The sequence below is a fragment of the Heptranchias perlo genome, chromosome 13 (assembly GCF_035084215.1).
Source record: "Heptranchias perlo isolate sHepPer1 chromosome 13, sHepPer1.hap1, whole genome shotgun sequence".
Lineage (NCBI taxonomy): Eukaryota > Metazoa > Chordata > Chondrichthyes > Hexanchiformes > Hexanchidae > Heptranchias > Heptranchias perlo.
Window position 1 is genome coordinate 61,480,046 of NC_090337.1, and position 15,336 is coordinate 61,495,381.

Below are 15,336 nucleotides of genomic sequence, written 5' to 3' on the forward strand. Positions count from 1 at the left end.
GTATTTACTTAACAAGTAGACCTTCTGGCCTTAAAGATACATGATCATGACATTACATGATCTCACTCTCCTCAAAAGCTAATGAATAGAACCACGAAGACTTCGGCCTCAATTTTCTAATGGCCGTGCGGATGCGTTGGGGCTGGGGGAGGCTACAAAAATTGTGAAAATGAGGAGCAGGAAATGAACCCGTCTCCAACACACTGACTTCCGAGTTTCACACAGAAGCATCTGGGTGCGCGCACCGTTCCTGAACCCGGAAGTCCCGTCGGCAATTAAAGCCGGCAAGCTGATATTTAAACCTGTCATTGAGGTACTTAAACTTGTTAAAGTAGTTAATTTTATCGTGATTTAGGCAGGGGAAGGATTTTAATTCTGCCTCAGCGTGTTTCCCGTGCTGTGTGAAATACGCCATGGGAAACGAGTCGTGTTTCAGCCGACAGCCATTTGGACATTTAAATGCCTGTTTGACAGATGGGGATAAAAGGTGAGTTATTGCAGCAGGGCACTCAGTTCTCTCAGGCAAACTTTTGGCTGGGAGATCTTTGTGTTTAGACTGAGAATTCTTGGTTTCCACTCAGAATTGTTCTGTTTACACATGTTTACCAACATTCCGGACGCCCTCAAACTGACACCATCACGATGGCTGCGTTCACCACTATATCCGAGGACGAGCAACATCACCGTCCTTGCCAGGCACAGCATGCACTTCCGCCACTCGGAGCTCCACAACACGGGCGCCTACACAAGAGCACAGAGGGCAACAACAGAGGGAGAGGTGTCGCAGGAGGCACTACCCGCGTTAGAGAGTCTACAGACCGAGGCTCAGCTTCCTGGACCTCTCTGAGGAGCAGTGCATACGGAGGCTGAGAGTGAGTCACCAGGTGGTCGCAGACATCTGCAGCCTCCTTCATGCCGAGCTGATCCTGGCTGGACCTGGTGGCATCTCATTACCCGTCGCTGTTAAAGTCACCACTGCCCTCAAATTCTTCGCCTCCGGATCATTCCAGGGTGCTACCGATGACATCGCCAAGGTCTCTCAGTCGTCTGCACACAAGTGCATAAGGCAGGTCACCGACGGCTTGTTTCGCAGGGCCTCTCACTATGTCAACTTTCCCATGCACAACCTCAGCCAGATGGAGAGGGCAGTGGGTTTCCACTCTGTGGCTGGCTTCCCACAGGTACAGGGTGCAATCGATTGCACACATATAGCAATCCGAGCACCTCCATACGAGCCAGGACTGTTCATCAACAGAAAGGGGTATCACTCCATCAACACTCAGATCGTTTGTGACCACTGCAAAAGATTCCTTCATGTGTGCGCCAGATTCCCTGGCAGCTGCCACAATTCCTTCATTCTGAGGGAATCCAACATCCCGGGCCTCTTCCACGCACCGAACACCCTTAAGGGCTGGCTCCTCGGGGACAAGGGATACCCCTGCACCCATGGCTTATGACACCTCTGAGCATCAGCGAGCAACAGCGTCGATGCAACAACAGCCACGTCGCCACCAGGTCTATAATTGAACATGCGATAGGGCTGCTGTAGATGCAATTTTGGTGCCTCGATCATTCTGGGGGAGTGCTTCAATATACACCAGACAGAGTGGGTCACATTATAGTAGTGTGTTGTGTCCTGCACAACATGGCGCAACAGAGGGGGTTACCAGTTGAGGAGGCCCCAGCCCCTCATCCACCATCCACATCTGCCATTCACATTGAGGAGGAGCAGGAGAAGGAGGAGGAAGAGGACGAACCCATGGGCGGAGCAGCGGCTCACCTGTCTGCTCGTGAGTCCGGGGAGTCACTGATATGTGAATGGTTCTCGTAAGATCAGAAAGTGTGAAGAGTCCGGTCCTCAGACCACCTGGAAAGACCAGCGCCAACACCAACCCCCACCTCCCTGCACAAAACAGTCCTGTGACTACACATACACCCACTGTAAAGTGACCCACTGGGTGGCATCAAGTGTCGCCGTTCATGGTGAAGCACATGAAAGGGCACTATCACAAAAGCCAGTCAAGAATGGGCAAGACGTGGCAGTAGCGGCGAGAATGATAACATTTAATGTGACTTTAACAAAAAGCAAATATAAATGAAAAATATGACAGTCTGTCAGACACCCTTGTGCAAACCCTTCGTTTTCACAAATCCTTAGCCTTTCTCTTCCTCCTACTTCTACGTGGTGCATCCCCTGTGGCTGCAGCAGAGGTAGTGGCAGGTTGCTCATGTTCATGCCCTGACTTTTGAGATGCTTTGGGCCTATGCCCTCTGGGTTTCGGTGCCCGTGAGGGCCTCTCCAAAGACTGCTCCACCTGCATCTGTGCAGGGGCAGACTCGGCCACCCGGAGAGGAGGCAGCATTGCGGGTACTGGTTGAGAGGGGGGCAACGGGTGAGACGTGGGAGCGCTTTGAGTGGCATCCCCACTTCTATGTCTCCTTTCGCCATCATCCCTCTCCTGGGCTAGGCCCACATCACTCCTATCATCCTGCTGGACAGTAGTTTGGAGGACATGTGTGATGAGTTGGAAGGCCACTTCTAAAGTATTATCAGCCTGTTTAAGGCGAAAGAATGTTGTTCACCGTAAATCCACACGGCTGTTGTCAGGGCCTGAATAGACTCATTTGTGAGCCGTTCTTGAAGCTCAACGGAAGCTTGCCTTCTCTCCATCGCAGACATTCCTGCACTTACCTGCGACACTATCTCAGATATTTCCGCAGTTACGTGCGACACTATCTCAGACAGTTGCTCGTGTCCCTGTGACACTATCTCAGAGATTCCCTCATGTACCTGTGCCACCATTCCACTCATGGAGGAGTTGGACTCCTCCATCCTCTGCGCTATTGTGGAGAGTGCGCATGGTACCTGTTCCAGTACCTCGCCAGTGTGCTGCTGCCCTTCGATCACTCTCCTTTTAAAGGATGGCCCCCGGGGTTCAGCATCTGCGTCCAGCTGAGCAGAGCCTGGAGAGGAATGCGCCCACTGACGTGGTCTTTCCGCAGCTGCCCCTGCCACCAGTGTCTGCTCGTGCTCACCAGGTGCCAACCCAACTAACCGACTACTAGGACTCACCGAGGTATGAGAATCTGTGCTGGTGGATGGCTCGCTGAGATGTGACGGTGCACCCTCAGAGGCCGGGAGCTCCTCTGAGGAATCGCCCTCTGCCGCCACTGCAGCCGTTGAAGGGCCTGTAAGAGAACAGAAGGCAATATTAAGCATCATCACAGATGTGTCATGTTGTGATGAGCATACTGAGGTGTTCAACATGCCAATCATTGTTAACATCAATTCATGTTGTCTGCAATGAATGTTAAAGTTGTGTCACCAGGCGTTTGAGGGGAGCCAGCCTCAGCGTCCATGACAGACAGGCACTCGAGGGTGCGGCTGATCTGCAGGGCCTCCTCCTCCGTGTCTGTGAGGACCACTATTTGTGGAGGCCCCCCCTCACCCCCCCCCCCCTCCAGTCCTCGTCCTCTCGCGTGCATTTTGCGGTCTCTTCTAGAAGGGGAGAAAGTGCAGACATGTGAGTGAGTGAGGGTGAAGTGGTCAGCCGATGAATGCATTGGTTTGGGTGAGGCTGACCATGAAAGAGATACATCAGAGGGTGAGTGTGAGACAGAGACATCACATTGGATGAGGATTGGGGTGAGTGGTAGTGGTGGGGTCACAAATTGGGAATTGAGGAAGTGCTCAGGAAGTGAAGGTAAGTTGAGGATGAGCTTTAAGTGGGTGTGAGGAGTGATGTGATGGAGTAGTCGTTGCAGTGCAGAATGAGTTTGGGGGGTGGGAGGTGATGTGCAACACGGAATGTAGGAGAATGAGTAAGTGTACTCCCTTTGGCTGACCTAGTTAGGTCATTGAAGCTCTTCCTGCACTGGACCCAGGTGCGGCAGATGTTGCTGCTGCTGGCGACCTCCTCTGCCACCTCGAGCCCGGCCTTCTTGGTGGCAGAGGGAGGGCACTTCCTCCTGTCCTCCAGGTAAAACATTTCCCTCCTCCTCCTCACCGTGCCGAGTAGCACCTGGAGTGAGGCATCATTAAACCTTGGAGCAGCCTTGCCGCTGTGCTGTTCCATATTCTGTATTGTTGGTCTTTGCTCTAGCAAAAGCCATTGGAGCAGTGACCCTTTAAATAGAGACGCTCCACTGCGCAGCTTTCGGACGGCAAACCCAGAAGCCACGTTAAGGGCCACCAATTACCTCGCGATCGCTTGGGGAAAGGTAAGTTTCTTTTATTTGGGTTTGCCACGTGCACATTGACCCCCCCCCCCCCCCCCACAAAAGCTGCCATCCCGCCACCATTTTAAAAATGAGCCCTTTGTATTTTCGTGCCTTGCAGCAATCTGTGCCTCTTTGCTTCTTTTAAATCTGAGCAAAGATTTTAACCTGTATGCAATGGTCTGCCTATTTTCCACCTTCAAAAATGATGGGCGAACATGTTGGGCATTCCACGTATACTGCAGTAGGTGCTGTGCCCAAATTAAGGGGAGAGCCAGTGTTGAGGAAAAAGGCCGAACCAAAACTTTGAGCTGCACCTGTTGTTCCCCTCTCTTCAATTGTTTTGGGATTCTTCCTCTGATACCAATTCTGATGAATGGTGTCCAACTGAAGCATTAACCTGTCTTTCTCTTTCAGATGGTGACTGACCCTGCTGTGCATTTCCAGCTTTTTCTGTTTTTATTTCACTGTGATTCATTTCTACCTCCTCCCCCCACCCGTCCCCCTGCACCCCTCACCAAGTAGCAGACTTGTTAAATCTCCGTAGGTAGCATGTATTATAAGGCTCTAAGTGATGGTGGTTTCTCTTCTCCCCTCTAGAACCCGGTCCTATTGGAAACCTGTCTGTAGCAAATGTCACCGCCTCCAGCATATCCGTCACCTGGTCTCTGCACAGCCCGAAACAGGCCACCATCAGCACTATCCGGCTCTCTCTGAAGTCTCCCGACTCGGCTAGAGACACAACTGTTCTCTTGGGGCCTAACCTCACGCACTACACCTTTGGGTAAGTAATGACTCCACCCTCACCCTACCTATCAGGCTGAGGGGAGTATTCACTGCTAAAATATCCCCCCAGCTCGAGTTGACAGTAAGATATATTTCCACTAATATAACATTTATTAACAGGCAGTCAAACTTACTGCCCAATGGGGAACCACCTGTTTTCTCAGTCTCAGCTGGGGCAGCATTTGGTTTCTACAATTGACCTCAGTTCCCTCGAGCTAATGGGGGAGGGGGAGAGCAGCCAGGGTTCCTATCCTGGCTACAAATCAGTAACCTTCGCTGGAAAGTGTGCATGTGGACGTCTGGTGAGGGCTTGATCAGATTTCAGCAGTGATTCCACCATGAATGAACAGCACTGCCTAGGGCCAAGTGTGCAAACTAGCCCTTTGGACATGGCACCTAATGACTGTTGTGCTTGCACAACTAGATCCCAATGTTATAGTCAGCACTCTCAAGAGAGGGGTAGGGGGTGGGGGTTGGGGGTTGGACAAACTGAAGTCCTTTAAAGTAATGGAGATTTTGCGTTTCCTTCTTGTCCGCCCGCAGTGACCTTTCCCCGGGAGAACTTTATACAGTGGAAGTCATGCCACGGATTGGATTTGCAGCTCAGGAGTACCCATTGGAGAGTCTCGCAGCTCAGCCCCTGCTCGTTTGGACACGTAGGTTCTGATCATTGCTGAAACGTTCTGCATGGTTTCATATCTTATTACACCTCAAGGGATCCAAGGGTCACGGTGGTTACGCTTGAGAGCAGGTTAAGAGGGAAATCACTTGTCAGGTAGCTGGATCCCAAAACTCTGTTGCCGACTCCCATTAAGTGAACTGACGGTAGTTGTGTGTCAGCCCTCTGTTGTCATTTGTAATTAGCTCCACATTCATGGATTGGCTCTTCATGTTTAAGCATTGGTACTGTCTACGATGTTGGTTTTCACCTTCCCTAGGCTGTATCTTTTCTCTATCCCCTCCTTGATCTATTTCCTCTCTCTTCCCATTCTCCTCCCTCATCTGTATCCTCTCTTCCCATTCTCCTCCCTCATCTGTATCCTCTCTTCCCACTACCCCCCCCAAATCTATATCCACTCTCTTTCCCCTCCCCAGTCTATATCCTCACTCTAACCCTTCTCCAATCTATATCCACTCTCTTCCTTCTCCCCTCCCCAGTCTACATCCACTCTCCCCTCCCCGGTCTATATCCACTCTCTTTCTCCTCCCCAGTCTATATCCTCTCTCTAATCTCTCCCCAGTCTATATCCATTCTCTTTTATCTCCCCTCTCTGGCTCATATCACTCTCATTCCCCTCCCCTGGTAGGATTTCCTTTGTCTACCTGCATTAGGCAACCTTTTGGCCGCCTGTGCAGATACTACTTGTTGGCTGAGAGAGGCATGAGACCACCCAGTGGTGATTCTACTCCTGACTGCCCCCATCTCTATGCCCTCTGCTAGCAGCTCCCCACAGCTATGTAGCTGAGAGAAGGGATTCAGTAGGTGTACGTTTATAATTGAGACTCCCTTTTACTAATTTGGACTCCAGATATTAATGTTCCAGTGCACAACACCACCCAGTAGGATGCTTATGTGTAGTTGGTCACATGTAGGCCTTGCACGATGAGCTAGCTGCGTTGTCGGATGTCTCCAATGTGCAGGGGTCAATTCTATATTTTATTTTGTGTCCTGAAATTTAAAGCAAAAATTACAGTTGGGATACAAAAGATTGTAGGTTCAAGCCCCATTCCAGGATTTGAACACATAATTTAGGCTAACTCACCAGTGTGGTACTGAGAGAGTGCTGCATTGTCTTTGGATGAAACTTTACATAACAACATAAGAAATAAGAGCAGGAGTAGGCCATATGACCCCTCGAACCAGCTCCACCATTCAATAAGATCATGGTTGATCTTCTACCCCAACTCCACTTTCCCGCTCTATCCTCATATTCCTTGATTCCCTTAATGTCCAAAAATTTATCGATCTCAATCCTGAATATACTTAACGACTGAGCATCCACAGGCCTCTGGGGTAGAGAATTCCAAAGATTCACAACCCTCTTGAGTGAAGAAATTTTTCTTCATCTCAGTCTTAAATGGCCGACCCCTTATCTTGACACTCTGACCCCTAGTTCTAGACTCTCCAGCCAGGAGAAACAGTCTCTCAGCATCTACCCTGACAAGCCCTCTAAGAATTTTATATGTTTCAATGAGATCACCTCTGATTCTTCTAAACTCCAGAGAATATAGGTCCATTTTACTCAATCTCTCCTCATAGGACAACCCTCTCATCCCAGGAATCAATCTAGTGAACCTTCGTTGCACCCTCTCTAAGGCAAGTATATCCTTTCTTACATAAGGAGACCAAAACTGTCCAGGTGTGGTCTCACCAGAGCCCTTTATAATTGCAGCAAGACCTCCTTACCCTTATACCACAACCCCCTTGCAATAAAGGCTAATATACCACTCATTGCCTTCCTAATTACACCCTCAAAAAACTCTAATAGATTTGTCAAAAACGATTTCCCTTTCATAAATCCGTGTTGACTCTGCCTAATCATATTATGATTTTCTAAGTGCCCTGTTACTACGTCCTTAATAATAGATTCTAGCATTTTCCCTACTCCTGATGTCAGGCTAACTGGCTTATAGTTCCCTGTTATCTCTCTCCCTCCTTTCTTGAATAGCGGGGTTACATTTGCTACCTTCCAATCCACAGGGATCGTTCTAGAATCTAGGGAATTTTGGAAGATCAAAATCAATGCATCCACTATCTCTGCAGCCATCTCTTTAAAACCCTAGGATGTAGGCCAGGAGATTTGTCAGCTTTTGGTCCCATTAATTTCTCTAGTACTTTTTCTTTACTAATATTAATTACTTTATGTACCTCACTCTCATTAGGCCCTTGGTTCCCCACTATTTCTGGTATATTTTTGTCTCTTCTACTGTGAAGACAGATACAAAATATTAGTTTAAGGTCTCTGCCATTTCCTTATTCCCCATTATAATTTCTCCCATCTCTGTCTCTAAGGGACCCACGTTTACTTTCACTACTCTCTTCCTTTTTACATACTTGTAGAAGCTCTTACAATCTGTTTTTATATTTCTTGCATATTCAATTTTCTCCCTCTTTATCAATTTAAACTTTAAACCAAGGCCCCATCCATTTGTTCAGGTGGATGCTGAAGATTCCATGGCATTATTTGAAGAATAGCAGGGAGTTCTCCCAGTGTCCTGGCCAACATTTCCCAACCAAACACACCAAAAGCACATTAATTGGTTATTCATCTTACTTCTCTTTCTGGTGCAAAATGGATGCCACATTTGCCTATTATAACGACAGTTGCTGCTCTTCACAGTAATTAATTTTGCAAACTCGTTTTGAGACATTTTGATGACATCATAAGGCAATGTAGGAAGTCTTTTTGTTTCATATATCATGCATCTTCTGTGTCTTTCCTTTCTTCTTTTCATTCCTTCCTTCCCTTCTTTGTCATTCTCATTTCCCTTTTTCTTTCTCTTTCTCTCCTTCTCATTCTATCTCTGTTGATTTGTTTCTCTCTCTCTCTGTCTTTCTCTGCCTCTGTCCATCTGTCTTTCTCTCTCATTCTTGCTCTCTCACCCTCACCCTGTCTTCCCCACCCCCTCTGAGACGCACCGATAGAAGTGCCTGAGTACTGGGCCCTATGGATTCCTCCCTCTTGCCAGGAAAGCTGTAACGTCAGAACCGGATGATAGTCCTGCTGCGGCTAGCAATGGAGTCGCAACTTCTGGTTGCTGGCGGCAGTAACACAGCTGCCCATTGCCAACTGTGATTGCTGCAGAGTAACTGGGAATAAAGAGACTAACAAAAGCTCACTGTGTGTTTCTACCACAGGGCCACTGCCTCCTCAGAACCTTGAGCTGGCTGGTGTCACAACAACTACAGCAAAGCTACGCTGGAACTACCCACTGACTGGCTCCAGTGATGGTTACATCATCAATATCACAACCAGCCATGACATGAAAAGCCGTTACATTCCCAATGGAAAGTTAACCACATATACGGTCCGTGACCTGACCGCAGAACGCAGGTACAAACTGGCACTAATGGCAGTGCAGGACACGGAGAGAGGAAAGCTGGTTAGTGATCCCGTCCATCTGACCGTCAGCACATGTAAGTACAAGGAGCCAGAATACGGGAGCATTCAGTGTACATTCAGTGTACCTGAGGGTGTACATACAAGGACACTGGTTAGGGAGGGGGGCGTTGAAAGAGGATGCAGACTGAGGAGGAGAGGGGATAGAGAGAGGGTATAGATCAGGGATGGATGGAAATAGAGAGAAGATATAGACTGGGGAGGGGAGGGGAACAAGAGTGGATATGGACTGGGGAGGGGAGGGGAATGAGAGTGATATGAGCCAGAGAGGGGAGATAAAAGAGAATGGATATAGACTGGGGAGAGATTAGAGAGAGGATATAGACTGGGGAGGAGAAAGAGAGTGGATATAGACCGGGGAGGGGAGAGTGGATGTAGACTGGGGAGGGGAGAAGGAAGAGAGTGGATATAGATTGGAGAAGGGTTAGAGTGAGGATATAGACTGGGGAGGGGAAAGAGAGTGGATATAGATTTGGGGGGGGTAGTGGGAAGAGAGGATACAGATGAGGGAGGAGAATGGGAAGAGAGAGGAAATAGATCAAGGAGGGGATAGAGAAAAGATACAGCCTAGGGAAGGGAAGGGATATGGAGAGCATACAGACCTGGGAGGGAAGAGGATAGAGGGAATATACAGCCTCGGCAATGGAGGGGATAGAGAGGACATACGAACAGGGAATGGAGGGGATAGAGAGAAAATTCAGGCCAGGGAGGGAATAGAGAAAAGGTTCAGCTCATGGAGAGGAGGGGATAGAGAGAGGACGTAGTCCAGGGAGGAGAGGAGATCGAGAGAGGATTCAGACTGGGGAGGGGAGGGGATAGAAAGAGGACGTAGACCAGGGAGGGGAGGGGACGGAGAGAGGATTCAGATTGGGAAGGGGAGGGGATAGAGAGAGGACGTAAACCAAGGTGGGGAGAGATATAGAGGTACAGACTGGGGAGGGATAAAGAGAGGATATATATCAGGAAGGGAGGCTAAAGAGACAATACAGACCAAGGAGGGAACAGATAGAGATTGGGGTGGAGACAGTAGCGAGATGACACAGATTAGGAGGGTAGAAGAGAGAATACAGCAAAAATGCAGATTTGAGAGGGGGGATGGAGAGAGTAGAAGATTGGAAAAGAGGGCTGGTTACAGGGATGGTACAGATCGGGGAGTGGAGGAGAGGGAGTGGAAACGGATGGATACAGATAAGGGACAAGTTACCGTTACATAAGGGGATATTGCTGCCCCCAGAGATCCTGATTGCCATAGTATCTTACTCAGGGTCCTGTATGCAGATCCATCTTTCACCAAAATGCCTTTGTGTGGCTTTAAATGTTTTCCTGTGTCTTGCAAAAAGTATCTGGAGGTCTTTTATTGCTCAATAACTTAACTGTTTCCAATCACTGGTCCAACAACAACGTCTTGCATTTATATAGCACCTTTATCATAAAGAAATGACTCATGGCGCTTCACAGAAAATGGACACAAAGGTGTAAGTCAATGGTCTTGGTCAGCTCAAGATTGAACAGGACGCCGTGATTATGGATAGTCTGGTCCAGCCTGAGTGTGTGGCTGGGGAAGGGGATGGAATCAGTGGCAACGGTGCAGAGTTTGTGGTGGGAGCTGAAGACAGCGGCTTTGGTTATCCTCATGTTAAGCTGGAGGAAATTATGATTATGCAAAACTTAATGGACAGGCAATTGAGGAGTCAAGTGGTGGAGACGTAGAGCTGGATATCATCAGCGTACATGAGAAATCTGGCCCCATGCCTTTGGATGATTTGCCGAGGGGCAGCATGTAGATAAGGAAAAGAAGGGGGCCAAGGATAGATCTTTGAGGGACCCCAGAGTGCAGGGTAAGGAAAATAAGTCATTGCTGGAAAGACACTGGCTATGTTTAGATATGATGTGGAGATGCCGGTGATGGACTGGGGTTGACAATTGTAAACAATTTTACAACACCAAGTTATAGTCCAACAAATTTATTTTAAATTAAATTCCACAAGCTTTCGGAGGCTTCCTCCTTCGTCGGGCGGATGGTGGAAATGATCATTTCCACCATCCGCCTGACGAAGGAGGAAGCCTCCGAAAGCTTGTGGAACTATGTTTAGATAGATCTGAATAGAACCATGTCAGGACAATCCCATGGAACTGGACAATTGATGAAGAAAGGCAAAATGACTAGAGGTGTTATGGCTTTGGAAGATGTGAGTGTAGCAAGGTTTTCAATTGCACGTTGCATCTTGGGTTTGTTTTCCTTGGAGCAGAGGAGGCTGAGGGGGGACATGATTGAGGTGTACAAAATTATGAGGGGCACAGATAGGATGGATACTAAGGAGCTTTTTCCCTTCGTTGAGGGTTCTATAACAAGGGGACATAGGTTCAATGTAAAAGGCGGGAGGTTTAGAGGGGATTTGAGAAAGAACTTTTTCACCCAGAGGGTGGTTGGAGTCTGGAACTCACTGCCTGAAAGGGTTGTGGAGGCAGGAACCCTCACAACATTCAAGAAGCATTTGGATGAGCACTTGAAATGCCATAGCATACAAGGCTACGGACCAAATGCTGGAATATGGGATTAGAGTAGACAGGGCTGATGGCCGGCGCGGACACGATGGGCCGAAGGGCCTCTATCCGTGCTGTATGACTCTATGACTCTATGACATCTTTACTTCAGTGAGTTTCATCAGTGGCTGGGATATCACAGCTCCTGTTGGACAGTGTTGGACCTAAGGGCTGTAATTGTCAATGAAAGATAACGACACTAATCACTTTGTACCTTTTGTTAGTGGGAATCCAAAGTAACACAAGGCAAGGGAAAATGCAGGGAAATTCGAGGGCCAAATCAGAGCCTGAGGATCTGGGAGTATATAACAACCGGCTGCATATCACACTGCAGCCTGATGACAAGGAGGCAATCAGCAAGGGAAGCTATGAGGACAATTCCCAAATCATAAAGTAAGTGGAACGATTAAATGTTTTAAAATGGCTGCATTTCTGCTTCTTTAAGACATCTTCTTTAAGACTAGCAATAACACTAGCAAGGTAGAGATCCTGGTAAACAATAGCTAATACATAGAGATTCTTTGTGATCTTTCATCTATCACAGTGTGAAATAAAATTGTCACAATAGTGCAGGTTCATCCAAGATTGGATTAAGGAGTATTGTTGAGTCAATGTAGAGGGAGCATTATTCTGCATCCAAACTGGGAGTATTTGATGGAGTAGTGTAAAGAAGTCTTTATTCTGCCTTAAACTGTACTGTACTCGATCCTGGAGTGCTTAATGAGACAGTATAGAGGGAGCTTTATTCTGCATCTACCTAATGCTGTACCTGGCGTGGGAGTGTTTTATGGGATAGAGTGGAGGGAGCTTTACTCTGTATTTAACCTGTGTTGTACCTGCCCGGGGAATGTTTGATGGGACAGTGTGAAGGGAGCTTTACTCTGTATCTAACCCGTGCTGTACCTTACCTGGGAGTGTTTGATGGGACAGCGTAGAGGGAGCTTTACTCTGTATCTAATCTGTGCTGTACCTGACCTGGGCATGCTTGATGAGACAGTTGTCTAATACTGTCAGTGCTGCTGATTCTGTTAGAACTTGAAATCAGTAAAAATAAAAAATTAAACTTATTGTGATGTAATTTTCAGCTACTCGGAGATGCTGGATGGGAGAGGGAGAATCAGTGCCACGTTTGCCAATCTACAGCCCAAACCCATAACTCACCGAGCACGTAGGTACCAGAACACAATAGGTCTGCACTGTGTGGTTCATTGTAAAATTTTAGAAGACTTGATCCTTAAAGGTTCAACAGCAGCAACAACTTGCATTTATATAACGCCATTAGCATGGAAAAACATCCCAAGGTGCTTCACAGAGATGTAATCAAGAAAATAAATGCCGAGCCAAACAAGGGGATATATTAGGAGTGGTGTCTCGGAAATCAGTCAATCTGACAAACACTAATGGTAAATAAAAGGCAAAAAAGTTTTAATTCCAGTTCATCTTCAGGAAACTGTCTATCTCAGTATCCCAACTTTATTGAAGGCTGGAGTTGGTTTCATTTCAGTAACAAAGCCTGAAACAGAGAATGCATCTGCTGTGAGTTACATGGACTGCAAATCAGTTGTTTTTAGCGTTGTCACATCTACTCTGACTGTGGAGGCATGGTGCTGCTTCATCTTTTAATTTGTGGCTCAATGTTGCAAAGTTAAAAATTGAAGCTGGCTGCCCGCTCAACTGAACGGGAACTGACTGGCTCCTCGATGCATCAAACTGTCCTTCAGTAACTTTTACTCAGACAGCTCCTGAAAAGTGAAAGTTGCTTGTGGCAAACCAGATTTCCCCATAGAAGGATGACACTGTATTAATACAATCCTGTAGGTTTTCAACCCTCCTCTTAAACTTAGGGATGCTTGTGTGTGCTTTTGTTTTCCTGACCAGGCCCAGAGCCTCCAATCAAACTGGAAAACTTGGAGGAATCTACCAATCGTATCAGTTTGGCCTTGGAAATCCAAGAGGCTGAGACCAACACTAAGCCAGGTAGGAGTCCTGTGTTGGGGTTAGTGTGCAATGAGAGGTAGCAGTGAGGGCTATTTTAATATTGGATAGCATAATCAAGTAATAAGGGGTAACATAATTAACTGTTAAAGTAGTCATAGAGTAGCCTTATAAGTTAGTGCCGGCCAGTGTAGAACTGAACCAGGAAAGTACCAGGTTTGATTTCTGGCCTCTATCTAAATTAGCTGATCTTGACCTGGCAGCTATAGGGACTGCAAATGGCTTCAAATGCCCGTGAGTGAGGAAGAGAAACAACAGCCAGGGTTCCTCTGGACTTGCAGCTGTGGTTTTCCATTTATAGAGTTCCAGATCTCCTTTGAACTGGAACCTTTCCCTAGCCAAGGCTGGCCTGAGCTTGCAAGGATGATGGAGCCTCAACCACAAGGAATAGTTTTAACAAGTCTAGGAATTTCAAGCGTCCTATCCATGTTCCTCTGGATATGTGAATATAATAATCGAACATTGGGGAGAATCCTATTCTCCTCACTGCAGCCTGAGGGCCTGATTTGTGGAAAGTGCAGAGAGAGAAATTGGAAAAACAGACTGTGTGTGGGTGACGGAGGTGCTGGCATCTGAGAGTGGGACAGGCTGTGTGTGGGTGACGGAGGTGCTGGCATCTGAGAGTGGGACAGGCTGTGTGTGGGTGACGGAGGTGCTGGCATCTGAGAGTGGGACAGGCTGTGTGTGGGTGACGGAGGTGCTGGCATCTGAGAGTGGGACAGGCTGTGTGTGGGTGACGGAGGTGCTGGCATCTGAGAGTGGGACAGGCTGTGTGTGGGTGACGGAGGTGCTGGTATTTGAGAGTGGGACAGGCCGTGTGTGGGTGACGGAGGTGCTGGCATCTGAGAGTGGGACAGGCTGTGTGTGGGTGACGGAGGTGCTGGCATCTGAGAGTGGGACAGGCTGTGTGTGGGTGATGGAGGTGCTGGCATCTGAGAGTGGGACAGGCTGTGTGTGGGTGATGGAGGAGCTGGTATCTGAGAGTGGGACAGGCTGTGTGTGGGTGACGGAGGTGCTGGCATCTGAGAGTGGGACAGGCTGTGTGTGGGTGATGGAGGTGCTGGTATTTGAGAGTGGGACAGGCTGTGTGTGGGTGACGGAGAAGCTGGCATCTGAGAGTGGCACAGGCTGTGTGTGGGTGATGGAGGTGCTGGTATTTGAGAGTGTGACAGGCTGTGTGTGGGTGATGGAGAAGCTGGTATCTGAGAGTGGGACAGACTGTGTTCAGGTGACAGAAGTGCTCGTATTAGTGAGTGGGACAGGCTGTGTTCGGGTGACAGAGGAGCTGGTAACAGAGAGTGGAGCAGACTCATGTCTGATAGGCTATCAGCCAAGTGTGCAGTGTGTGTGATCTCCTGGTTGCAGTTTCTGGTGCATGTAATCTAATTGGCTGTTTTCCTTATTGTTTGCTAGCTCTCTCTTTTGTATTTCCATCTCTAATCGCTGATTCTCTATTTGCAGATGATCAGAAGAAATGTTCCTCAAACCCCTGCAAAAATGGAGGCACCTGCGTGAAGGGGATCGACTCGTACATGTGTGACTGTGAAACGGGATTCAAGGGAAAAAACTGTGAATTATGTAAGAAAAGATTACTGGGCCAAAATCTAATGGAGAGATTGTGTGTCATAGCTGAGAGCTTTACAGTGAGTGTGAGATGTAACAGAGTGTTGTA

The 15,336-nt window shown here is 47.9% G+C and overlaps 1 protein-coding gene across 2 annotated transcripts in view; it reads left to right on the top strand.

Annotated features, from left to right (window-relative positions):
• sned1 (sushi, nidogen and EGF-like domains 1) overlaps positions 1-15,336 on the top strand; it is a 124,378-nt gene that overhangs the window by 94,844 nt on the left and 14,198 nt on the right. For both annotated transcript variants that reach the window (XM_067995578.1, XM_067995579.1), the window contains 7 exons: positions 4,819-5,002; positions 5,548-5,660; positions 8,864-9,142; positions 11,894-12,062; positions 12,755-12,837; positions 13,548-13,646; positions 15,126-15,242. In XM_067995578.1, coding sequence (XP_067851679.1) covers positions 4,819-5,002; positions 5,548-5,660; positions 8,864-9,142; positions 11,894-12,062; positions 12,755-12,837; positions 13,548-13,646; positions 15,126-15,242 — 1,044 coding nt within the window. The remainder of the gene's footprint in view (positions 1-4,818; positions 5,003-5,547; positions 5,661-8,863; positions 9,143-11,893; positions 12,063-12,754; positions 12,838-13,547; positions 13,647-15,125; positions 15,243-15,336) is intronic.